The sequence below is a fragment of the Genypterus blacodes genome, unplaced genomic scaffold, assembly GCF_046128005.1.
Source record: "Genypterus blacodes isolate CSIRO-AG114 ecotype Tasmania unplaced genomic scaffold, CSIRO-AGI_Gbla_v1 ptg000438l_1, whole genome shotgun sequence".
Classification (NCBI taxonomy): Eukaryota; Metazoa; Chordata; class Actinopteri; order Ophidiiformes; family Ophidiidae; genus Genypterus; species Genypterus blacodes.
Window position 1 is genome coordinate 5,244,623 of NW_027467208.1, and position 27,053 is coordinate 5,271,675.

General features: G+C 42.2%; 1 protein-coding gene, 1 long non-coding RNA gene and 2 other non-coding genes across 7 annotated transcripts; all 4 read right to left on the reverse strand.

Moving 5' to 3' along the window:
* Positions 1-740: 740 nt before the first annotated feature.
* rbm43 (RNA binding motif protein 43) lies at positions 741-5,858 on the reverse strand. Its single transcript, XM_076139594.1, has 4 exons — positions 5,781-5,858; positions 5,204-5,397; positions 3,294-3,385; positions 741-3,191 (listed from the first exon to the last, which is right to left on the reverse strand). Exons 2-4 carry the CDS (start codon positions 5,385-5,387, stop codon positions 2,121-2,123), a joined length of 1,347 nt encoding a protein of 448 aa, XP_075995709.1. The 5' UTR covers positions 5,388-5,397; positions 5,781-5,858; the 3' UTR covers positions 741-2,120.
* An 857-nt stretch (positions 5,859-6,715) lies between these two features.
* Positions 6,716-8,149, reverse strand: LOC142989739 (uncharacterized). 4 transcript variants are annotated; one of them, XR_012960709.1, is made up of 7 exons: positions 8,072-8,141; positions 7,903-7,932; positions 7,673-7,736; positions 7,381-7,454; positions 7,209-7,272; positions 7,009-7,110; positions 6,716-6,925 (listed from the first exon to the last, which is right to left on the reverse strand). It is a non-coding gene; the product is annotated as an uncharacterized LOC142989739 (long non-coding RNA). The 4 variants fall into 4 exon arrangements; XR_012960710.1 differs by lacking the exon at positions 7,673-7,736 and having other exon boundaries at positions 8,072-8,149; XR_012960711.1 differs by lacking the exon at positions 7,209-7,272.
* LOC142989924 (small nucleolar RNA SNORA9) lies at positions 7,192-7,325 on the reverse strand. Its single transcript, XR_012960722.1, has one exon. It is a non-coding gene; the product is annotated as a small nucleolar RNA SNORA9 (small nucleolar RNA).
* On the reverse strand, positions 7,656-7,789 carry LOC142989930 (small nucleolar RNA SNORA9). The gene has a single exon (XR_012960727.1). It is a non-coding gene; the product is annotated as a small nucleolar RNA SNORA9 (small nucleolar RNA).
* Positions 8,150-27,053: the final 18,904 nt, after the last annotated feature.

Sequence of the window (27,053 nt, forward strand, 5' to 3'; positions counted from 1 at the left end):
GAATCTACATCATGACTGCGAGGCACGATGCCAGACAAGAGCAGTTAACCTTGCAAAATTAGGGGAACAGAAATGGCTCCTTATCTCCTGGGAAGGATCGTGGCATTTCCTTTCTTGACTTGGCACTGGGTGGACGACGCGTCCCTGAGGGGGCTTCTCTCATCCGGAGAGTTACAACAACTTACAGCGGTAGAGTCTACAGCCTGAGTTGGAAAGATTGAGTCACTGCTGGAGAGGACAGCGACCAGCAGCAGCAGCAGCAGAGGAGGAGGTCGCGTAAAAACAAAAGAGAGAGGGAGAAGAAACCCTGATGTGCCATTAAGCTCAGACAGCGTGCAGGAATGCTGACTGATGCAGAAACCCTGATGTCTGAACCCATTTTCCCATGCATAGGCTTCTCTCGGAGAGTTTGGGAACTTTATCAAGTAGTCAGGCGTGACGTGTACACTTCTTGATGTAAAGTTGGAGCACAATGTTGCCATTAAAGTAAAGTCACTGTCAGGGGCCGTACAACTGCAGACATGATGGATTATTGTAGTGGAAGAAGCAAATTAAAATGTGTAAATCTGCAGTTCTAAATGTTTGACGGTTGTTACCTGATTTTGATCCTGATACTCTTCAGCTATTTTGGAGGATTTTGCCTAAAAAAACATTGTTAAGATGAAGGATGATGTGAATTCATTTAAGGGGTTTTTCACAAACTGGCAACCCAAAAAGTTATTTCAGAGACCAGATTGTGCTTTTTAACCTTCCTTGTATGTTTATTACACTTATCACAATTTTAAATAATGTCCTTAACAAAGTACAATCACCTTAATCGATCATATAAACTGTAAGAACAATCTAAAAGGGCAAAACCCCTGTAAGATAAATGTCATCACATTGCCTCCAGGGCCTTAAATAGCCCACAGCTGTACCACACGGATGAGTTTACACAACATTTACACACCAAAAATAGTTTAAAGGGAAGCAAAAGTGAACACAAACAGACTTGTGAGTTTGTGATTAAACTCTCAGCAGATGAAGGAGACGGTGGCAGTTTGGGCTCCAGGTGATTTTCTATTAATTCTGGAGTCGAGCTCAGAGCGAAGAGGTCAAGACGCACCCGAGTGACGATCTTGACCTTTGGGTTGCATTTGTGTTTCAGCTCTATGGGCTGATTGATCACGTGACTCAGAGGGTTTGGTATTTTCCCCGTGACAAGTGGAATCTTCTATTCTAATGATAGATTCTGAAAAGGAGAATCTGCTTCTCTGGAGAGCCTGAAAGGATTTACATAATTTTGTTATACTAAGAGACATAAATACTGCTTAACAACTGTTGCTTTGCTTTGTTTCACCCAAAAACAGAAAATGTACCTGATTGGTTAATCAACGCTTTGAATTGATCCTCTCTTTTCCATCCATCAGACTTCATGTAAAGTTTGAATTCTGCCTTACGTAAAACAAAGTTGTGGTATTCATTTGATATTTTAGTTATTTTGTTTAAGTGTCTTTCTGTAAATACTCTGACCTCTAATCAGATTCTTGTCAACTTCCTCTGTCAGTCGACGTGTCTCACTTCCTGTTCAGAGGGACAGCTGTCACTTCCTCTCTCATCTGCTTTGTCGCCGTCATGCATTCAGGTGTCACGGCAACAATACAAACAGATGCACAATGTGATTATGGAGGAACAGACTGAGAAGCTTACGTGCCTCATTATCACATTTAATTCAATCCCCCACAGTGTTATATTGTTATTGTAAGAACTTTAATTTAGCTACTGTGTCATTTTTATAATTACCATCATTCTGTGGATTTAATCCATTTTTTCCCATTGAATTAATTTGCATTTTAAGCCTTTCAGATGGTGAAAGGCTTATCCTCTTATGAGCGCACACGCAGCGTACTAAATCAAAGCAATATGATTTCATAAATTAGGTTTTCTACACATGAAGGATCAAAGAAAGTGAAAATATTGCAGCGCGTACACACTAATCTGATTTATACATCTGAGTTTATACTCCAACAAAGAGCTGAACGATGAGCTGAACAGTCAATATATACAAACTTTTGACTTCTGTGGAAAGTTTCATTTTTCAGTGCCGTCTCTCTAATTAGTGGTTAGCAGAGATTCACGCCTCATTTTTTCTTAAAGGTCATCCTCAGCCTTAAGTCTTTCATATCTATGAGCGGTTGCTTTGGTGATCTTGGAGGAGGTTTGTCCTTCGCCCGTCTGTCCCCATCAGCCTTTTCTGCCTGTTCCGGTTCCCTGGACACAGAGTTGCTTCTTCTCCGAACACCGTGAGCTCCAGCGCTGTCCACTTTAACATCCTGGTACTTTGATGGGGAGTAACTTTGGGGTTCTGCGCCAGATGGATTAGCGGCGGCATCACTTCCTCTTTCTGTGTTCTTTTGACTGATTCTGGGTAGAGAGCTACTCCTCCGCTTGGAGCTTTTGTCCTGCGTCCTCCCTGTGCGCTCTGTCACGGGCGGCTCCGTCGGCTTTCCCAGCAGCCTCTGCTTCAACTCATAGCTCTCAACAGACGGCCCGATGAGACGAACGCGGTCGTCCTTCTGACTGATGAGCACCGTTTTGTAAATGTCTTTGTATTTCTGAATTCTGGTGGGAAGAGCCGCCCTCATTTGCTCATCCATGTCGCCCAGGTGGACCTCCTGTGTGCGAAGTGTTCGGCCTAGAGCATCTAGAAAGGTCTGCAGTTTCCCAGCAGCATTCTTTGCGCTCCTCCCCTCTAAGAGGACACTACATATGCCAGCACTCACTTTGCCCTCCTCTAGTTTAACGTTATGGCTCTGTAGGATCATATCCATCTCCTTTTCCATGAACTGCCGGGCATACTTCAGCACATCTTCCTCCATGATAAAGGACTCTCTTCCTGGCCTGGCTGAGGTATGCCGGGGCTCTTGGGGTCCCTCTGGGCTCCTGTTGCCATCCGGCACCGAGCGCTCATTGGTGTAGTAGTGCCACACGCCGGCTGAGTAAACCGACTGACCGTTGGCCATCTTGGTTTGTGACTTTTGAAGCTCCTCCAAACGAGCCTTCACAGCTCTGAGTTTAGAGAAGGAACCCTCGACACGCACCACATCTCCTCTTTGCTTTGTTATCACCAATCCATGCGAGAGGAGGATTTGCTGCACCTCTGACTTATCACGGAACACCTGCATGTCGAGGGTAGCCCCCACTGATCCAACCTGAGAAGCCCAGGGGGAGAAAACACAAAGCGACACAATGACACACACACAAATCAAAGAAATCCCATTCTGAAAACAGCGATTTTGTCATTGTTTACTTACCGCTGGAGCATCAGGTGCTTTTACTGTTAGACGATATTTCTTATCGCCAACCTCAAAGACGTGAGAGCTCTTTCGCAAGACACGGGCAGCAACTGTGAGGAGAAATGCAGGACTTGATTAAATGTAACGTCGGATAAATCGTAATTTTAAAACTTTGACTCACATTTTCATCTCCAGAACTCTTATTGGTGCCAACATACTGCAATTTCAAATCAAATTTTCTGGTTTCAAACAAAATGTTTTAGAGCACAGAACACAATGTCAGAGGCCTTGTTGTTCTACCAGAAAATGACAAAGCATCATCATCGTCATCATCATTACCTCTGCGGTTGATGTTTCTGTCTGTAATTACCTCCCTACATTAAGGCTCCTTCATGATTCATGTGGGGGGAAAAATAGCATGAAATGACGCAGGCATGGGAGTCACGGGTCCGTCCATGCTTGACTGACAATGTGTTGCTTCTCTTTGTTATTGAAGGTGAATTTTGAGAGCCACGTATAGAATAGAATAGAATAGAATAGAATAGCTTTTATTGTCATTGTATATGATAATACAACGAAATGCATTTGTGCTGTGCCTGAATCTTTGAACAGTGATCAATGACAGCAATAAACTATAAATAAACAACTATAAATAAATAATAAATAAACAACACACAGTTCCATTCAGACATTAAAACATAAGTAGTCCCACAGCTCAAGATGTTCCAATAGCTTAAGATGTCTCATATGACATGTCTCAACATCCTATGACATCACGACATCACATATGACATCACATGACATCACATATGACATATGACATCACATGACACCAGACATCCCACATGACATCACGACATCCCATATGACATCATGACATCACAACATCACACCCCAAATGACATCACATGTCCCTTGCCCCATATGACATCACATGACACCATAGCAGAAGATGCCCAATATGTCCCAGTTTGTCCCAATTTGTCCCAATATTGCAATTGACTTTTGGGCTACTTATTTGTGTAATGTTTGATTTCGTTTAGCTCACTTATGGCCCTTACAAAGAAGCTGTTCTTCAGTCTGGTAGTGATCTGTATCTCCTTTTAGAGGGTAAAAGACAGAACAGGGAGTTACAAGGGTGGGATGCATCTTTCAGGATGGTGTTGGCCCTGCGGAGACAACGAGTCTCAAAAATGTCCTCCAGAGGGGGCAAGGGAAGTCCAATTATTTTTCCAGCTGTTTTAACAGTCCTTTTGAGTTTTTGGCGATCTGCCTCTGTGCAGTTTGCATACCAAGCTGTCAGACAGTATGTTAGGACGCTTTCTATACAGCATTGGTAGAAGGCCCTGAGCAGCTCTGCAGACAGGTGGTTCTTCTTCAGTGTGCACATAATGGATAAAACATTCCATCTTTTTGAAGTTTTGAGATGGAAAGACAAGAAGCCTGAAAATCAAAGCTTGTGCTAAAGCCTCAGTTCTGGCCCCGGTTTAGTCATTTCCCCCTCATATTAGACCCATAATGCATCCTTTTGAAACAGACTGAATCCCGCTCTCCCTTGTGTAGCGGCCGTCGTCTTGTTTATGGTGACACGACTTTATTCTGTCATTTTTAACTGCATCACGGGGAAAATGAAAATAAAAGATGAGGGTTGACTTACCAAGTCATCCCATTGCCTTGGAGTGATACATTTTATTACCTCCTTTAACATTTTAATATGCAAGTCATTGCAATTCCGACTAGTGGCCAATAGAGGGCAATAAAGTCACGGATAAGTGAATGCCTCTTTAAATACAACAATACTCCGCAGGTTGAAGCTTTGCCGAGAACGTTATTAACTTCTCTTATTTTAATGTCTGCTGGCATTAAAGTTAATTGTGAGCTTTGTTTGCCAGCTTTCCTCCTCGCTGTACTTTATGAAGTTGACTCACCCTGCGGCTCCTCATAAACGATGAAGGCCTTCCCGGGCTCATAACAGGGGTACAGCACCTTGAGCACCTCCCCTCCTCCGTGCCGGGGCCGCAGGAAATGAATGAAAAGTTTATCCACCATCCTGTCAGCCGCCAAGACCTCCGGGACCCCCGAAACTTCAATTATGTTGCTTTTCTCCTCCATCCTCACGGCACTGGTAGTCAATAACAGACACACAAACACAGACAGACTTGATTTATCTGTAAATAACATTAAACTTCATCTTTCTGAAACAATAGTTAAGCGTGTGATCGAAAGTGAAAGTAATCCTGTTTACCAAGATGCGTTACGGAGACAATGGCATCGCTTTAAACAAATAACAGTTTAGGATTACAGATCATAAACAAAGCAGAATAAGGAGAAACGCGAAGTCAGAAAAGAAACTAAGACCAAACAACCTCTGAATCAAAGTTAAACTCTCATCGCACGAAATAAACACGTTATTACTTCCAGTACAGGTGAAGATAATATATCGGGTGCAGACTGAGTATTTAACTGTTGATTACATTAAGGAAATGTCATTAAAATTCGACTTACTTCTGCTTCCTCGGTTGTTGCTGCGAAGGTCAGTTTCAGTAAAACCGAAAGTAAACGTCACATCCGCATTCTCTGATAAAGAACCTGAACATGTCCATAAACAAAACTAAATAAAAAAAATCATTGACAACTTTTAAATAAAAAGCCGATGAGCAAAATTACGACGATGCTTCTTTTTCTGAGACATTTTTTGCACACTTAAAAACCCCGACTTATTCTCTTTTGCTATCCTATCAATTATTTTAAATCCTGGCTGATTAATCTCCTGTTTATTTAAGTAAATGTACGAGATTTGTAAAGGAACTTTGTAGTGGTTAAGCGCGCCATGAAATATAACAGCCATGTTAAATTCATTAGCCCTATATTTAATGAGAATACAAACTAATTAAGCCTGGAAAAGCCGCATGAAACCATTATCGGAATGACCATCACATTGTAATTTAATCAAATAGTAAAACTAACTCACCTTAAGATGTAAAATCGATATTCAATGTTTAATTTGAGCTCGCAGCTGGGAGCTCCCCAAAAACCGTAGTGCTTTGTCGCCCCCTTGCGGCCACCAAAGCAAAATGACAGCAAGATAGACAACACGTGGGAAACTCTCAGACCATGTAGCTCTGGATTACAGGGTTCACTTAGGCTCAACCCTTCTAAACCTTTGCATTTGATTTGCATTGGTTTATCCGTACACTTCCCCGTTTCTTATTTCAATATCTAAAACACTCAATTCGGTAATCCATTTAGTCCCATAATGGATTGGAGATTTAACCGTTTGTCTAACACTTTCACTGATGTCAGCTACAATACAAATACAGAAGCTCTTTACAATCCCTTTATACTTCAGGTTAAACACTGGCATATGAACGCAAACCTTTACATAAACCCATTTATACTTTCATCTTATTTGACAAATTGACACACTTAGTCTAAGCAGCTGTGTTGAGAACTTTTATTGTATTAAATACTGTACACAAGGTTTCATTGGTTTCCACTGAATTTACCATCAACATGCTCAATCGGTGGCAAAAGTGGGATCCTTCAGCAGACCATCTCATTCATTCTCATTCTGTGCACTACAACGGAGTGAGGAAGAGAATTTCCCTCTGGCGATCAGTAAAGTGCATCTTCAACTTCTCAGATCAAACCTATAAAACAAATAAAAACGATATTAACACACAGCAACTTAATAATGCTTCTTGAATTGGCTTGTATTTAGGAATATCTTTACCTGGATCACACACTTCCTGCTTGTCATGGCCTGTTCAAGCGGCCGCAGCAAGGCTTCTACCTGTAAACTTTAGAGGTCTTCACATGGTGATGATATTCTCTCCTGCAGAAGAGAAAACAATCTTAGTAATGACGTACAAGAAAGCACAAACCCTCCATCTAATCTGTCTTAAACCTTTAATCAAAATGTTGGAGGTTTACCTATAACCCTGCAGGGAGAAACCACAGCAGGGCCTCAAACAGCCTCACATCTCTCTAGCAGACACTAAAGGAAAGAGCAGAGCCACGACAGGCTGAGTCTCGCTGAACGGCCTGCATCAGTCCTAACACTTTCATATTCACCTAATAACTACAACTAGTATTCAAGACCCACCTGATGTTTCACATGGTCATAGTGGTCAGTCAGGAGGTTTGTGTAGGACAACATCTGGCCACATCTCCTGGATCCTGTAAAACAGTTTAAGTCTGTTGAGTTCTGGGTGATTGTACAGAAACATCTAACATTATGGATTCCTCCCCCCTCCTCTGTGGGTGAGGGAGTACTTCATGCCTGACACGTGGTGGCTCATGGTTCCCTGTGGGGTCGAGGCGTTTGACTACAGTCGCCTCCAAGTATGACATAAAGCTTATAGGGCCCAGTAAAGCAGTATTTGTATGAGGCTTACCTATAACCCTGCAGCGAGGAGCCACAGCAGGGCCTCAAACAGCCTCAAGTCTCTCTAGCAGACACTAAAGGAAAGAGCAGAGCCACGACAGGCTGAGTCTCGCTGAACGGCCTGCACACACACACTTATCCCTCTCCTACACACACATTTTTATATTGTGTGACAGACATTTAAAACACACGCAGCCAACATGGCGTCAAAGATAATGTCACAGAGGAAAGTAGTCTCACCTTAACATCTTCGTCGCTGTTCTCTCCAGTCTGTAAAAATGAAAACGCAAAGCTTTTCTTAACAATAACTCAACCATGTTACAGATAAATAACAGTTAAGCTGTTTCACAATGGAAGAAATCGCTCATATTAAACGCTTAAGCTCAGATGGAGGCAGATGGAAACTTACATCGACTTCTCACAGCGACTCCAGTTGACTTCTGTTTCCGGGCCGTCACCGGACATGACGTATGATGGATTTATACCCTGTGTGTGCCATTAGAGGGCGCTAAAACACTGCAGACGGTGGGCGCTGAGCTCGTCGTCATTGTTGTTGTTGTGGTCGCTCATAAAGATGTGTATGGAAAAAAAGGTATTTGGACTTTGCAGGGTGCTATACAGGGATATATGACAGATAAATGAATTAAAAACTAACAATCAGACAAAATAAAGATGAAAATAAGATCAGAAATGTTCAATCAAACATGTTATATTGTGTTTTTTACAAATACTGGCTTTGTCTCTACCACTTGAGACTTCCACACAGATAGCCGCTATACAATTTTAGTGGTTGTTGTTCACTGACCATTTATAAATGACCAATAAGTTCACCTTTAGTTTGATTCTAAATCGCCCAATCTTTTGCCCGCTAAAGCAGTAAATTCCACAGAGAGTACTAATGAAAATATATTTACTAAAAACAGCTACCTGTAATATTTTCACTCAAAAAATTACACAGTATGAACATTTCTTACAATCGAGTTTTAATCATTTACATACATATCCCAAATACTGGTACTGCTAGTATGAAGGTTTATCCAGGTAGGTTAAGGTCCAATAAGGTCAAATAAATGTCATGCTCAGTTTCATTCACCATTTCCATTTCATTTTCTCACAGTACTGAAATGACACCATTCACACATGAAGCATGTTCTTTCTGACCACCACAGGCCATTCATTCCTATGTAGGAGGGATTTTATGTCCCAGTGGACAGCCGTTACTGGTGGGTGTTGGAAGCTGTGGAGTGCCCATGAGGAGGGCGCCCGTGATGACTCATACGTCATCTCCCTACAACAATGCAGTCCATAGAAGAGCTCACTCCTCTTTGATCATCTGTTGTGGTGCCCGCCATCAGCAGATATCCAGGATGAATCTGGGCTTTGTCTGCTTGTTGTGATGCTACAGTGATCATGTGACCAACTGGTTTTGATGCTGCTCTGACTGGGTGCATCAGCAATGTTAGGAACTTTGTGTTTATTGTGAAAAACAAACATGAAGCCTGGCAAGACATTTAAACATGGTACAGAATGTACCTCACTCTGCTCTGCTGAGGCTGTAAACATGGCACATGTCTTTGATCTTCAACCCAGATAGTACACAGTAACATCATAATTTGATACTTTCATGTTTGTGTGGATTTCCACCCACCACAACTATTACAAAAAGGCCAGGCTGTAGACCTGGACTGTTCACTATTAGACAAGTATTTGGTCAAATGCAGAAGATGAATTTGTCCACCTGTGAGATCTAAAACAATTTTTAAAATATATTATTTGAAACATTCTGTCTGTGCTTGTTCAGGTATGTTCTGTTAAGTTCTGACACACAAACCTGAGAAATCAAATAATTACATTAAGTCTGTGGGAAACTGGAATGCCTTCAGAGAAATAAAAGTACTTTAATGCCAAGCGTGTATGTGTGTGACCCAATAGTGACACCTCGGGGTGTTAATGGATTTGGTTGAATGTCAATGAGGTAAGATAAAGATTTGCATTTTGCATCCCAGGAATGGCTCCATGAACAGCCTGGCACTGTACACAAACACTGCTACACTGCATTGATGTCACCACTCCACTGTCCACTGCACCCTGATTTGTTTAAATGCGACACTTTATATCTCACGTAAACCTTCTGTTTCCTGGCTGAGAGCTCTTTCTCAGAATCACTTTGACATCCCATCAAGCTGTTGACTGTGTTTATATCCTCCATTTGTTTAGCTCCCATTAAATGCATCTAAACATACAGCAGTGGATGGCATGTGTCAGTTAAACTAAGTTCAGCGAGTGTTATGTAAGCAGCATTAGGACACACTGGGCTGGTGTGTGAATAATGCCTTTGTGTGTGCGTGTGTGTGTGTCAGCTGACCATTGCTGAGCTGCCCCATTGCAGTTTAGAGTTAATGAAGATGTACAGTTGAAGTAAATGTTTACAATTCTATTTAATTCAAGGAAGACTCCACCAAATGTAAACATTAAATTAGATATTTTGATCTTGCCTCTTGGTGCTTTAGACAACAAACCTTAACTCTGTTAGTGAATCCAACATCTCATCTGTTCAAATGTTGGCATATTTGCATGGTTATTGGTGACAGATGAGCCCATATCGCAGCTCTCAGGCACCCTTGTGAAACTATGCAGTGGGCCGAGAGGCTTTGTAAGGCGGCATTCCGGTTATAATTGAGGTTTTGATACAGACTTTGGGTTTAACAGGCACATAATCCCATTCACCTGACCCCTGCCCACTGACATGAGGCAAAATTGTTCCATTCCGTTCCTGCACGGGGGCCACGATGTTCTGCTCTCTTTGGCATTGACTTCTCTTATATCACAGTCATCTCTGCCAAAGTTATAACACTAAAGAGGTTCAGAAAATGCTGAGTGTTTTTATGTTTAACTGTAGGAACTCTTTAAACAAAATTCTGAGGGCAAAATTGAGGGAATACTCACACTACGGACCAATAGACACTTGTTGTGAGTGTAGCCATTGCGTTTGCACACGTGTTTGTATCGGATCACGCACTAAGAAGTTTTGGAGCGCACGACATTCTCATAGTGATTCAGCGTCTTATCATCGTGCAGGATGTTCTCTCTCTCTCTCTCTCTCTCCCCCCCTTCTCTCTCTCCGTGTGATTGAGATTAAGTTTGTTTCTGTCCACACCTCCTCCCCCATCCAGGCAGATTCTGCCATCTCCCTTCTTTCTCAGAGGTGCACCGAGGGTATTTCAGGAGGTCAGATGCTTATCTAACAGCTTTAATCGCACAGGATGGTGATCCTGCTTCAGACCTGCGTAGGAATGCTCACCCGAGTCACCTCTCATTACAAAGCCCGTGAAACCGTTTTCTAAAGTCTAAATGAGGACTTAGAACTGCCATTAGTTACAGGGTCCTTAAATGTACCTCAACACAAGAAGGTGTGTTTATTCAATCATCCATTCATCCGAATTAACCTGCACGTCTTTGGACTGTGGGAGCACCAAATGTAACCAACAGGCACAGAGAGAACATGCAAACTCGGATGAAGCAGAACGAAACATTTTGTTCTTAAGTGAAGAAAATCAAGATCACAGCATCATTTTAACAGTGATAGCAACAAGTGACATCATCTCTGTTGCAATTGAGCAGCATAAAGCAATAAATGGGAGTTAATGAATGCTTTTATATCACTGTTTATGGCACTGGCAATACAGGCAGTTTCCATATTCACTGTGTGAGCAATTGGCCATAAAATGAGCAGTTGTTTACACTGAGCTATGAAGCGTCACCTTAAGATTTCTTTCCACGCTGTGAGCTGATTTGATTTCAGGCTATGGAACAAACACGATTTGTGTGTTTTTGTTCTGCCACATGTGAACATGCGGCCACCATCGGCCTGTTGAGAGTACAGTCAGTGATTTTTCTGAGGTTAGGTCAGCACAGGGCCTTTATCCATGCAGCCACAGTTAATACACTTAATCTGATCCACCTCGTCTTCTCACACACAAGCTTGGGCGGTGGAAAAACACTCAGATACAAGCTGCAAAAGTGTCAAACTGAGCCCAGGTTAATTAATAATAAGTACATTTCTCTCTCACTGGCTGCATTAAACATATGCAACTTGTATCATGGGTGCTGCTGATGTAGTTGGTAGTTAGTAAGTATATGTAACCCCGGTTTCAACAACAACATAATGTGCAGCCATTTCACGGATGTAACGTCACTTTTTCCCCAAATTTTCAGGACAATTGGACAAACTTTTGGACAAAGAATTAAATCGCTTCATCATTTCATAGCAGTTTGTTTCTATTAGCTCTAACTTTGACAAAGGTGCAGCAAAATGTAGAAGATACTGCCAGTCGTAAAGATTTAGCTCTTTTTTCCTGCACAAACCGGTCGTGTATACCAAGCCTGATTTGATTGCTGCTGTGATTGTGACTGCGTGAGACAGGCGGTAATTATGAAGTAGATGTGAGGAGGCAGGGCGAGGCAGGGGGTTGAGTGCAGGCAGGCGAGGCAGCTTGACAGCCGGCCAGGTTAGAGGAGGAGGAGGGCCGGCACACAGCATAATTGGTCCTCTGTTTCTCGGCCTACCTGTAGGTGTTCCTCAGAACAAAGCCACAATGTCACTGCATCTCGGAGCTATCTGGCCCTACATTTTGTTTGATCCACACAGGGGATAAACCAGGAAATCAATTAGTAGCGTCTAATGGCAGGGATCGTTGTTTTTTTTCTCTCTGATGCATTTAATCCTTGGCTTCCACACATGTTATGGTGGTTGTGAGGAGAGAGGAGTCAGCAGCTCTACACACTCCACAGTACTCCTCATTATACTCACTTTTCCTCAAAACTGGAAGAACGTTTTGTACTTGGTATGTACAGGAGCCACTAAAGTTACTGCCAGCTCTGGTTGGCAAAAGAAATGCTGACCGTACCACACCATAAACTCTAGTGAAGCGGAGTCGATGTAGTTATACATCTTCATCTCTGTAAAATTACTTTCTCACACCAAGTTAATAGCATTGACTCTGTGGTTGAATGCCTGCAGCGGTATCATAACATTGCTCAAATTGTAATCCAACAGGAGCTACTTCATTCTATGCATTCTGTGAAGTCCTGGTAGCGAAGTCTCCACCTTTCTTCACGTATTCATTGATGTTATTGCCAAGTAGTCGACACCTACAAATGTCTGTTGGTGCTGTGCACGTGTAAGGAGTCAATATAACCTTTGTAATAACTAAGGTCATGCAGCCAAACCACAAACAAGGCGTTGGCGTAACTGTCCACATTTACTTTTTAATGAAGTCAATAAACAAACTATGTGTATAAATGTGACACATTCATTCTCATCCATAGAGAGGAATACACATCTGCACTTTCTCTAACCGGGAGTGTGTGCACATTGATTTTAAAACACCAGAATTATGTAAGATTAGTGCAAATGAATTATTAATATATTAAAGGTTAAGGCAGTACTGAAGCGCATTATAAAACCTAACTGCTACTTCACACAGTTACACCCACACAGTTACCCATGCATTATATTTTATAGTCCCTTCTACACTGACACACAAATACACTGCTACCATAGAGTTAACTTTGTGGCCACAATGTCAGACCTTAATGCTGTTGTGTAAAAAGTTTATGAGGACGATGTTGTGAAAACTCAATGAAACCTTTTTAATGTGCCGTAATGCATCAGGTGTGGGAATATAATCAAAGAACAATGGGCCGGCATACAGAACTCAGTGTCCTCACGTTGCACATAGTGAGTCATCAGGCCTAAGGTGAATTCCACAGTTTGTATTTTAAGCAGCTCATTATCAATTCACAGCAAATGTTTGTGTTCAATGGAAAACAACTGGAATTTTCCACCACAGCTTCTGCTGATCAATGGCACCGTCACAGCGTCGACCAAAACTGTGATCCTCTAACCAGTTTCCTCATCAGGGAGCTCAATGATTGCAGCTGTAATTAAGAAAAGAGGAGCTGGAAGCAGGGATGCACAGCTCGCTCTTTAAGTCTATTATCTCCAGCCCAGATCCAACAGGATTCTATGCTTGGGAGAACTGAACTGTGTCCCCCTTTGTCACCCGAACACCCCCGGCTCTGTTTGGCACTGTGACCAGCTTTCACTTGGACAGCATGAGAGAAAACAAATTTGTCTCATCATTACTGCTCATCATGATGGATGAATGCTTCATAGCTTTTTTGTTGACATTGTTTTGTGTATTTTTCCATCTCCCAAGCGTCACAGTAAATATCCTGTCTGCATTCATTTCTTTCATCAAACCTTAATTATCACTGCGTGGTCATATCAGTTACCCCTAAAGATGGATCATTTTTATTTCTAAGGTTTATTTGTCAGGCTGCTTTAGGAAAAGACACAAGGTAAATATGCCAAAGTTCGTCAACAGGCTAGTTTTCATTTGTCGTCCCTGGCCAAATGTTACAATGGAAATAAAATATATCCAAGAGTAGAAAAGGATACGACACACTGAGTAACAAAAGCAAATGAGAACAGAACATACCAGAGGTAAGTAACAGATATGTGGATAAAAGTTCAGATCACATCGCAGGACACAGTGTACACGGCAACAAAGACAAAAACACAGAGGCGGACCAACAAAGGCAAAAGGACACACAGGACATTCAAAGGTTTCAGTACTGACTGGTTAAACTAGAAAATACAATAAAAAAATCTGAAATACAACAGTATAAACAGTAAAAAGGTAATATATGTTATTATGGTTTTGATTACCTTCAGAAATGTTTGGTAAATGTTTTATGTGAAAGTAATAAAGTGAGAGTTTGTGACCTGGCATGCTGGACAAAAGCAGCGGAGGGCATTGTTTAAGGAACACAAACAAGGTGGTGTCTCATGTTGAACTTTGTTCAGCAGAAACCTGCCAATGATGAAGTAAGAACTGCACATAACACCAGATGTCTTAAGCCACCTCTGCCTGTTGAGTTGCTATAATTAGCAACTCAACAGGCACTTGAGTTTGAGCCAAGGAAAGAGAGTATCGGCAGGAGGTGAAGTCCAAATCAACACGGGTCTGCTGGGAACTGCCTGGCTCACGTTTGATGTGCAGGAAACATAAAAATACTCACAGGCCGCCCCATGGGACAACCGCCGATTGTAAAGAGGAAAAAAAAAGGTTAGTTAGCTCTTAGCTTAGATAAAGCCGCATCATACGGTCAAGGTAACCTACACACACGCTCGCCAGTTACCCTCCTGTAAGCCTTTCTGTGCTGCATGGAGATTAACATTCTGCAGCGTAGTCATCAGTACAGACAGTATCATCACCATGACAGGTACAAACCAATGCTTTAATCTCTTTGAGTCTCAGTTTGGTGTCTGTGTGTGTGTGTGTGTGTGTATAAGGGGGGGGGGGGGGGGGGGGGTTATAAACAGTGAGACAGCAGGGAGAGTGAGAGTATTGACTCAGTAAGTAAATCAGTGTAGCCCATCTATTTTCCTAAAGGCAGTTTTATATGTTGTATTAGTGATTTTACTCATTATCAAGATGAAACTTAGAGTAGTGGTAGTAGTAATGGAACACAATGGTTTCATAAAATGGTCCTTATGAAAATGGCAAAAGCAACACATTCCTTTTGTTGAAACTTCAAAGTTCAGTGCAGCTGATATGATGCAAACCTACAAAGTTCGGCCATAAGAGAAGCGTTGCAGTTTTATTTGGATGTAACATAGTCGGTTTGATGCATCTGAGTTTGCTGAATAACGGCAGCTGTGATTCAAAGTGTGCAGAGGCAGCAGCTAATCTAATGAAGCTTTTTCCATTTTCCTGTACCTGTCAGAACATTGGCTGTTGATGATAAACACACACACACACACACACACACACACACACACATGCGTGCGGTCTGGGAATAAATTTGCTGCCTCATCTTCTCCATCCACCTCTCCATCTATCCCTCCATCCACTCACTCACTCATTCATTCAGATTAAGAGCTCAGACCAGCTGTTCAATCCCAGCATGCAACTCTTCTCTCTAGTCCCAATCCCCTCATCTCATTGCACTGCTTTTGCTATCCAAACCTTGTGGACAGGATTGTGTTTCTGAATGACAGTTTTGTCCTCAGATTATTGCACAGAATCACACAGAGGCCTTGGCTAATCTCATTTACATAGAATATGTATAATCCAACCAACACCAACTCAAGGGACAATATTGACCGTCTGTTGTCGTCAACCTCACTGAGAACAGCCTGGAGGACTTAAACTTCACTTTATATTTATGCATGGAACACAACTTTAACTTGAATTTCTTGTTTCACGTTCAATAAAGTGAAAAGGTTACATGCTGGGCATCTGTAGAATAACCGTGCATGATGTAACTCCTGTTGGATATTAGCTAATTCCACTCATGTGGCCCTCAAGAATGTGGGCCACTCACTAATACTTTTCACGAGCGGGAACATCAGCAGAAAGAGTGTGTCAATGGTTGTGTGTTTACAGTATGTAAATGCGCAAACAGAGAGGGAGAATGTGAGAGAGGAATGCTCCTGTCGGTAATGTGCATACCATTCATGCGTCTCAGCTTCAGTCATATGATTAAATGGAGCCAAGACGGCCCCATGTCTGATGTGCGCACCGGCAATCAGCCTCTGCCTCCCGTGATTCAGCTCAGCAAGCTTCTGCTCCCATGATCAAACCCATTCAATGCCTCCTTTAATGCACGTGAGGCTCAGTGACCATTCATGTGCTTTTAAACAGAATATGACAGTGAACTCTTTCATCTTAAAGGTGAGATGTTCCTCTAAGACATACACCTGTCACATCACACTCACTCACTGAGCAAGGCTGCCATGTGGAAAAACTTAGAAGTTATTCAGTAAAAATTCCCAAAATGTTGTTATTTTTTATTTGGTTCAGATAAGAAAGGTATAATTTCTCTATGCCCTAAAATGATTCATTCAAAAAAATATGAACTATTGGTTTCTTTGTCTTATTATTATTGGTAGAACATGACTCACAGTAAATGTCCCCCTTTGTTTCCTTTGCAGTGTCTGTAACCTTTTATGTGAACTACTGTTGAAATGTCAATTTAATGAATGTATGATTTAAACCAGACATGAATCTGCTCTGGTTATATATGCGACTGCAGTGTCCCAATAAACACTTCACACACTCAGCAATAATTCAATGTATCTGACGTCTCAGACTGTGGTGTCACAGGAGCTTACAGTGTACACAGGCTCTGCTATTTGACACTATTGACATGACTGCATAATTTGTTGCCTCGTGAACTCGAGCTATATTTGAAAATGGGACAGTTACATGAGCCGATCATCTCATCTTCCTCTTTCACACCACCGGCTTATTTGTATTGTGTCAGGCCGTTGCCAGGGTGATGAGAAATGGCACAGAGTAAATCAAGTGTTTATATGTAAGTCATTGGCGGGTTTGTCGGGTGAGGCTATCAAAGAAGCTGGAAAAGGATGGGAGATGCTCTTTTATCTCCCACTGAGCCTGCATGTAGTGAACATCAAAGGCTGTGGAGCATCAGGCAGCAAAAGCAGGCGTCTGTGCTGCGTCCTTTGATCTGTGAATTGGTTAAACCGACCAGCTGCTCTCTGTGGAGCCACAAGGAACATCAACTTACACCTGCACTTCCTCTCCCGGGTGAATTAGACATGCTGCTGCCAGGGTCAAGTCAAGGCAGAGACGAGGGAGGAAGGAAGGAGTTGATGTTAGAGGAAAAGGGAATGAGAGTGTCAATCAAACTGCCAGCGTTGATAATGGTGCTTGACTGTTATCAGCATGTGCATGTGCATGTGCATGTGTTTAATTTCCTATCAGAAAGAGAGAGAGAGAGACAGGTGCAGGTCAACACTCCAACAACCTGTTCTGCTTGTCCACAAACAGTTTGTTCTACACGTAAAAAAAAAATATGATAGTGCTTCTATTGTTCTGATCGTGGATGGGTGCCAACAAGGTTTGTGTTCCTGCTGAAAGAAAGAAAGAGTCATTCATTCAATCTTTGATTCATCCAGACAGGTCAGACCTGCACGTGAAGTTAGATTGGCACAGTGTTGGTTTAAGAGGATTAAAGTCTGTTCTGTGCTTCTGCTGGTGATTTAGTTTGAGAAGTAAAAGAGCTAAACACAATGAAATACTTGAAATAGTTTAAGAGGTATCAGGCCATCTGATCTAGGGGGAAAGTACTCAAACCCATTTCAAATTTTCAATCGTCAAAAATCCCTGAAATTGCAAATATGGGAAAAGGTCTTAAGTTTGTATGAGTCGAAGAATTACACAAGACTCGAGACATTGAGATAGTCAAAAATGTGTTGACATAACTTCTTACCACCCAACAACAAATAACTACATGTTACTTGATCTCAGAGTTGAATTCAAGGATTTGTTAAGTCAATCGAAACTTCAACTATCAGAGAAAGGGAAGAGGGATCGTCTTTCAAATAAAGGCTTATAAAATTCTAAAGAGAATTACAAATGACTGTAGAACACATGCACTGTTATTTTCCCACCTCTGCGTCTCTGATGCCTACATACAGTGTCTGAGTCCCTGGAGTGTGACATGTCCCTGAGTGTGACATGTCTGTACGCAATAACGCCGCCCCTCGCTCCCTCACGCCACACACGGTCTCCACAGTGGCATCAAAGCCAGCTGGGTGAGGCAGACGATCGACACGGTTGTGGCCCGTTGCGTCAACGCAGTGACACACTTCTACTTTTAAATGGCATTGACTCGCCGCGATCGCTGTAAAATGAGAGGCCAGAGGAATGTGCGGTTAAATTGAGCGTGTCGCCTTCATCCCTGCATACCATGTTTGGACGTCATACATTGTGTTCGAACCTCAACGCCTCTGACAGCAACACGCTAGTGACAACACATGACAAATGTCACAAACAGGAAGTAGTGAGGAAAGTACACATAGAGCAACTACGTACATCCTCTACTACTCAACTTATATAACTTGACCATGACCTACATCTACTTTACTCTCAGCCTTCCATTTTGTTCTACTTTATACTTTTCAGCTGGAAGCACAGTCATTCTACTCAACTACATTGATGAACATGAGATAAACTCATAACATGCTGCTTTTGTTGGACAACATCCTGTATGCCAACCTTATTTAGTGAGTTTATTAAAAAGATAAGAGGCAGGGGAACAATTTCCTCCTGTGTAGAGGATGGGAGTAACTCACTTAGCTCACATGCAAATCAATTTGTTCATCTGAAAGCGTGTCAGTGAAGGTAAAGTTATCGCACAGCCATCCAATGTCTCTGCAAACCAAACTGTGAACGTTCCACTATATTTTCAGGTCTTTCATTTGCAATAGCATATTTTCCATTACACCGCTTCATTCTATATCAAAGTTTTGACTGAGGACATAATGTCACCACCAGATGCAAGTCACCACTCATGTTACCACAGAATGCACTGCAGTGACCCACTTCCACCTGTGTCTATAAAACAAGTAAGTGAGCAAGCTGTTCTCTCCGGGGAAGACACTGAGTGGAAAATTCCTCAATCGGTGGCAAAACAAGCAGCGTGGGACCCGAAAAACAAACTTGGCATTGTCCGGAAGAATAACTGTCTTATCTGTGGAATCCCTGAGCTTTGGTGGAACAGAGGGGGTTGCGAAAGAACTTCTGGGCATAAAAATCCTTCGGCATACCTCCCGAAGAGACGAAGCAAGAGGTTTTGCGACAGCGATAGCCAACACATCGCGTGATCAATAAAATGAAGAATCTCACCTTTGGCCCTCATTTTTGCCTGCCGGCCCGTAGGACCTGGCGCCCTCTGTTAATGTTAAACACAGAGCGAAGGACAAACAAGATGCACTTGCTTTATATTGTTTGCATAATTGTAGAGCTGCGATTAGCACATAAACCCGTCAACCTCTTGCCCAGAAAGCTGTCGCCATTTTAATTCACCTTTATCCTTGAAATGCTCTGAAAATGAATCTCATTAAGAGCCACAGGAAATATCTCATGAAGCTTTTTAACCTCCATACAACTGGACAAGTTTGCCACTAACTGCTTCATCTAACTCGCAAAAAAAGGCCCCTCACCAACAAACTGCATGATTTGGTTCAAACACATTGTAGGAAAACATGAATGCTTCCATCTGCATCCATATGCTTCATGCTTTGCACATCTCAATGTGAAAGCACTGCAGGCGAGGGTTTAGAAACGATGGCATTTCGCCTCGATTCGCTCGCTCGCAGCATGTTCAGATCCTAGCGTATTTTACATAAGATGAAGGTGAATGATGGCTTCCAAAGAGATTGCCTGTGGAAATAAGACGGCCCCATCAGCTCACCGTGTCCATGTGAGTCGCTGGTATCCGTTCTATGTGCCATTTGTTCAAGAATCACAAGTGACTGTGGGTATGGAGGATGTCAGTGAGAGGAGGCCTGACACTTAGCAGGCACTTAGCACTGGGAATCATGTCCTGTACACTGATGACTCAATTACTCTGTTAGAACTATTATATAAGAAGGAACATGAGCAGCACAGGGCTAACGTGCCAAATAGCCGTGCCAGTGTCTCTCCAGCATTCACTCGGGGTGAATTAAAACCCACAGATTTAATTAACTTTAATCCCACAACATGTGAGCCCCAATGTGACTCGGGGTCTGGAGTGGGTCCACTAAGGCCTTAGACAGCATGTGTAGGAGCGTGGCCTTAGCTGAAAATAACACGCTTTGGCACGTTGGCCAAGATGACAACCCACATGAATAATGAAAATGTAGTCTTAACTTTCTGCAACTGATCTGCAGTGGCCAGACCAAACAGAACAGCGTGACTCATCTGACACTCTGAGACAGCAGAGTAACGTGTGGAAAGTACTGGAAGCATATAAAGTCTCACTTTTGACAAAAGCGTTTGTAACTCAAACAAAGGAAGTAGCTTTAGAAACCCGGTAAGTACCTGCAGTTTCCTGAGGGGTGTGTGTGTGTGTGTATATGTGTCTGCATGGGGAGTGAGGTTGCGTAACAGGGAAGTGGTATGCGACATAGAAGGTCATAGCTGTTGCTGCCTTCAGACGATGTGCCCACTTCCATAACACGTCCCTGGATTTAATCCCGATCACACTAAGCCGTCCCCACACCGTGTTTGAAGTTTCACCTCCTCTGCACCCTGTCTCTCTCTCTGCCTCTCTCTCTCTCTCTCTTTCTCGCCGCCTCTCTCTCCTTTAACAGTAATTGAATAGCCACAATCACACCTTCACACTAAGACCTAACTGCATCAAGCTTTTGACAATGTGATACAATATAATTGTCAACACATGGCAAGGATTTCTTAAAATGACCTTTCACCCAAACTTTGTCAAACTCCCACCCTCTATAGACATAAAAGAAGGGTGTGATACATTTTCAATCGCTGTAATCTGCTACATCTAAGAGATTATCGCTGGCTTGCCTGTATTCTCATGTTATAATGATGGGAATTCAAGGAAATGTCTTGGAATCGCTTTCATTGTTGAACTATAACACGTCATAAATGAATGTCAGGTTCAGTTGTTGAGTGTTTGTGTATTCGCTGCCTCCACACTGATGTGTCATGTACTCTGGTGGCATGACATTAACCAACGGGCTTGTTCAGAGGTGAGAGCAAAGCGCTCGGCTCTGATCCAGCAGCTGTCCAGTGGAAAGTGAGTCACGTATTGCACCTCTGAGGGCACAGCCACATGAAACATGACAAAGCTGCAAAGAGCCACTGAAGCCTCTCACATTCAACCACTTACAATGGATGAAGCCATAGTCTTGTCAATCCAAATGCAGTTTGCTGTTTCCATGCATCAGTTCAGGAGCGGCAGCTACTTGGAGTCACAGGGAACTGACAGACTGAAAATTACATTAATTTGCAATAAGTAGAGGAAGGATGTTAAGTGTAACTGGCAACATACAAAACATCAACATCAGAAATCAGCTGGCCGTACCGTGGCCCTGCAGCTGAGTGAGGCTTGAATGTTCTGCTGTATCTCTTTGTATTTATGTCGCTTTATGAGCTTTGATTGAAAATTGAATGACCTCATTTTCAATTCTATTCCCTGCCAACCGGTCCAGTGTTATGTGCTTGACCTTCACATCTGAATAGGAGAGAGAAAACCTCCACACGTTATATTCCGGTTCTACACTGGGACAATTATATGCTGTCAATATGTGCCCACACGCATACTTTCAGCTAATCTCCAATTACAGAGAGGCAGGAGACACTCAGCTCGATTGACCTTCAGGATTACTCAGAGCATGATCTAATTATTACGCAATACAATTTATTTCACTTTATGTAAGAGAGTGATTTTGAAGTGATTTTGCTTCACTTGCTTTGAATGGTAGGACAGGTTTAATTGAATGTCATGTAAATCTTTAGTTTCAGGGTGTCAAGGCGAATTGAGGACACACACACACACACACACACACACACACACACACACACACACACACACACTGCGGTTGAATCAAACCTGTGATGTTTCTCCTATAGAAACGTCTGTGTGCCAAAGAGAAGCTGAATGGTTTTTGTATTGTTCCCTCCACAAGGCTGCAGTGACATTAACCCATTTACAGGACAGTGTAGTTTGAGGAAAAAGAGCAAGCCACTTACGCAACTCGTCTACATCACCCTGCGGTCTGATCCTGGGCGAGAGTGAATGGAAAGAATGAAGGACAAGAATATTGCAGAGAAGAAAGAAGAGAAATCACTAGAGGTTATGATGGTGGAAAAGGCAACACATTCATCAGCTGAAGCTCCTCGAGCCAAAAAGATGACAGCATCTCCGGTACAGAGAACACGGGCAGACATGCATGGCCACCGAGTGAAAGATGATAGAAGAGCTTTAGTTTTTCACGAGGATTTGCCCTTTTTTTGCACTGACATTGTGCCCCATGGTAAAGACTGGATTGCAATCAAGTATAATGACGTCAGTGGTCACAGATGAAGTGAGTGAGTTAAGCAGGAGACACGAGGGCACAGAATGGTTTAGAACGCAATCAGAACACTCACAGACATTACAGCTCAAGGTTAAAGATGGGATTCAGCTGTATCAACCTTTAGTCTATAAATTGGCTTTACTTACAAAGGTTTATATATTATCTAATCATTAAAAATATTTCCCTAGCATATTATTTCACAAATTATCATTTGTGTATTAAGACAAGTACGATATTTAACAACAAAATGATCTTTATATGGAGTTTCTAATGGAAAATAACTGGGTTGCGTGAGCTGTTCCATGAGCTGGAAGTTAACCAGCAGCTTTTCTTCCACTGAGACAGCAGATTCTCTCTTCCGGCTCCAATCAGCAGAGTTAATGGTAAACGCAGAGCAGGTGTTCAAGCTGTGGAGCCATTAAATTAAACCGCTGAATGTTTTCATAAGCATGTTGTGCATTAACATGAGGGCAGGAAAGGATTTCGACTTACTATGAGCTGCTGTTATTAATACTGATGGAGGAAATGGCAGTGATGCAGATTTTCCAGATGATTTCCAGTTAACCAATCTAACCCTGAGCGTTTCAGGGAAGTAATCAGAATCGAATTGTTTGTTTGTTGTTTCTGTATTATTAATCTCTAAATTGCATCTCTAGGTTACAAATCTGCTACAGGTGGACAGTGAAGCCCTGCTGTCACTTTGGGTCTTTATAGTCTAGTTAAACACAGATGAGACAAACAAAAGGACTTTATCACTGAAGTAATTAGATGATAAATACAAAAGTGGATCATATTCAGGTGAATGGTAATGAGCAGCTTTCATCTGCATGAACAACAGAGCTGCACAGAGGCCAAACCATCTGTGCCTGAACTGCAGGTGCATTGGTCAAAAAGAAAACAAATAAAGCAGCTATTTGCCTTTGTAGTAGTGTTTGCCATTGTGGTGAAGTCCTTTTAAACAGACAATGCTGGCACTCTCAGTCAGCAACATGATGTAATGCGGCAATAAATCATGACAATACAGGCTGTGCAGTACAGTATTTATGACCTTTTAATGGCTATTTTATAGTTTGATTCTGATATAACCACCTGGCCAAATGTTCCAAGTAATCGAATATGGCCAAAAATGAAATCTATCCCTGCTCCCTCCTCTTTGATCCAAACTGAACAAGAACTGTCTCAGAAATCACTTTAGTTTTCTGCTAAAAACAGATTATTCAGCCAAATATCATCAATATCAGCATAGTGATATCTGAGACCTGATCAAGACTATGCATGGTGAAAGTCACATTACCTTGGATGCACTCTTTCAATTGACATGTACATCGCTCTGAGTCACACATGTTCCTGCATAGCTGATTTGCATGCAGAAGCTGGTTTACCTGGTTTGTCCACACCACAGTATCCCTAAGCTGTGACGTATTTAAATACTTACATTGCTTCTTTTTCTCTGTGGCCATGAAGGCTTGCTTGACTATTTCATAAGAAATTTTGGGGTCTCCCTTTTGGCCAACAAACATCTGCTTATCTGACCACAGGGTTTTCCTTTCCCTGACTTCCCTTTTTTTCATGACACATCCAGAGCTCTTTATCATGGGATTCAAATGATGATCGATAGAGAACAAAAAGCTTATTCTACTGAACAGGCACATGCTTGATGCTCATTGCGATCCTGTGCAACACAAAACCATATCATCAACAAACGTATTGCCTTTCCCCCGGTAGTAAAATGATTGCTCACATTCTGTTTTCGAGTACAATGAACCGTGTGTGTTCACATGCAGTCAGAAGACACTGCGTAGCAAGATAAAGAGTGTTTGTTTGTTTGTTTTCAGGCAGGGTTTCCATAGCACCGCAGGCTTTCCCTTGTGATTTCTGGAGGCGAGCTCTTCTCAGGCTCATCTTGGGATCTAGTTTTCGTTATGAAATGAGAAAGAAGTTTATCTGACATGCACTTTGCAGGTGATGATGGAGGGGAAAACAGAAACACAAAAGCAATCAATGTAAGGTTGGACTGTATTCTGCTCATGTCTACTTCTGCAGTGGCCTTCAGTTCTCCAGGCCCCAGTCTGCTTTCACAAAGCAAAACTTTCACTGCAAAAACCTGCTTCTCCCTAATAAACTCTAATACGTATTCCTGGCCATGAGGCTCCATATATCACATGTTCTAAACAAATATATTGCACCCTGTGTTCTTGCTGAGCATCCTTTTCTTCTGCCATTTCATCTCCTGTCATTTGAAATACACTCGCAACTCCACAGGCTCCTCTGCAAAAAAAACAACCTTGATGTCGACTAGTAACAATAAACTCAACACAATTATTCAGATGGTTCACTTCATGTTGCTAACATGTTATCAGCAGCTGAATCGTCAGCTTTTGTTCAAACTGAATGAACCATTTTGTTACTTTCCAACTAATGATTCGGACTGGCAGCTGGTGCTTCTTTTCAATCAGCAGTTCAGATGCTAGTCAGTTAATGAACCATTCAGCAAGTGGGTCATGAAAGCTTTCGCCAAACAACGTGATCCCACGTGTGTGTGTGTGTGTGTGTATACTTTCAGTCATCTCCCCACCGGTGCTTTGGAGACCTGTGTCAAAACAAACATGATGAGTCCTGGTGTTAATCCTTAGTACACATAAAACATCCTTCAACAACTCAAATAATGCAGCTAATGTAGTGGTGAGGGAGCTCCGATGGCAGAAAGAACCAAGTTACTTCAGTCCATGTTCTTATTTTCATTTAGGGGTCTATGTTGTCTATGAAACCTTTGCAATGTTCAATTTCAAAACACAAACACACAAACACACACACACACACACTACACTGTCTGTTCCATTTTGATTGGCCACGGATGCTGATCCAACACTTGCTAGCTTCTAATGTCATCATCGTCTCTAACCAAACATTGACATAAGCATGTTACAGACATACAGGACTAAGACAAGAGACCAAGCAGGTATTCATGCTTTTGGTTTGACTGATTCCCATTTATTCCACTTTTCCCTGAATGTACACAGTATAATGTGTGATGGGTGCAATGCTGGAGTGTTATTACGAGTCAGGCAGCCAAACCCAGGCCCATCTCTCCCTGTGCGCCTCTTTGTTTAGGAGATATTACATAACTAACTCCTCCTCTGAACACTGACAATGGGAAGCGCAAGAGGGTATTAAACCGGAATGGAGCTTTCAATAACACAACCAACTTTGCATTCATTGCCATAGGTTTGTAATTAATAGGTTTGTCAGTTTTGGAATGAGACAAGGGGACTGGTTTGCATGCGTCTGCTTCTTGGTTTATACATTAGTTCAGTTTCTCCGCCCCCTTGGATCCTTCAGGGAACATTCGCTGTTTATATCTTCCTCTATTAATGTATTGCAGGACATAACTCTCTGTTCTAAGATATACGAATAGTACACACACACACACACACACACACACACACACACACACACACACACACACACATTATGTAAATGTCCCCCTCGTGTTCTTAAGTACATATGCAGTCATTCGTCATCACCGCTTCAGGCCTGCACCTGCTCCCGATTTTTCCTCTCTCCTGCACTTCCTGCTAAGGCTGCCATGACACACACAGACACATACATATTTTAACTCAAGGCTAATGTAATCGTCTTTTTCCCATCTCTTGTCAGCTCTCCTGCACCCGGCTGCAGCGACATCACTTGGTCTATTTCTTGCACAGTGGAAGTGCACTGTACATCTGGATTCGAGCTCTCTGCTGGTGACGCAGCACTTTGTGTCCCTCTGTGAAACCGACTTTCAGCAGGCCAACATGCATCAATGCATCCTTCCCGGTTCCTGCCAGCCAGGGCGAACCCTTACTCAGCACTGTTATGTAACAACATGACTGCCTGCAGCCCAGCAGCACCCTGAAAAATTGAAATTAAAAATCTGTCCTTCTGGCGAGTTAAATTAAAAATTCCACCAAATGTTAAAACACCATTCATACTATTTGAATGTGTGCTGTAATTAAGCTACTGTTGATGAATTGTAGTGCTTGTTAAGTTATTTACATTCCTTCATTTCAAGTGCAATGTTAATAATATGCTCATTGAAACATTTTGAAGGCAGCACTCACACATTCATCACACACATACAGTATGTACCGTATCTCACACAGGCAGCAGTGGAGCTCCATCTCTGATTGAGGGTCACATTTTAGGTGCTTTCTTTAAATACACAAACTGGCTCTGCGTATATCCTGACTGTGAGTTATATGAGAGGCGGTAGTATGAAGAGGACTCAACCCCAGATAAAGTGTGCAGGCAGCATTCAAAGGACTAAGCTGGATCAGATCTATTCCATGACCCACATCTGTCCACAGTGAAACTCAGGGCAGCAGAATTCCACGTCCTGATTTAGATTTTGTGTATTTCTATACCTTTCCATTCCGTCAAACTCCTTAAACTGAGTGAAATCAGACCTGAAAAGCTTGCTGTGCTCTGATTGGTCAGC

What these genes read in the sequence shown, in the direction of transcription:
- rbm43 (XM_076139594.1), bottom strand. Translation starts at nt 5,387, where the DNA reads ATGGAGGAGAAAAGCAACATAATTGAAGTTTCGGGGGTCCCGGAGGTC. An exon ending in CGTTTATGAGGAGCCGCAGG is followed by an intron (nt 3,386 to 5,203) that starts GTGAGTCAACTT and finishes TTCTCCTCACAG; the next exon opens with TTGCTGCCCGTGTCTTGCGA. An exon ending in AAGCACCTGATGCTCCAGCG is followed by an intron (nt 3,192 to 3,293) that starts GTAAGTAAACAA and finishes TGGGCTTCTCAG; the next exon opens with GTTGGATCAGTGGGGGCTAC.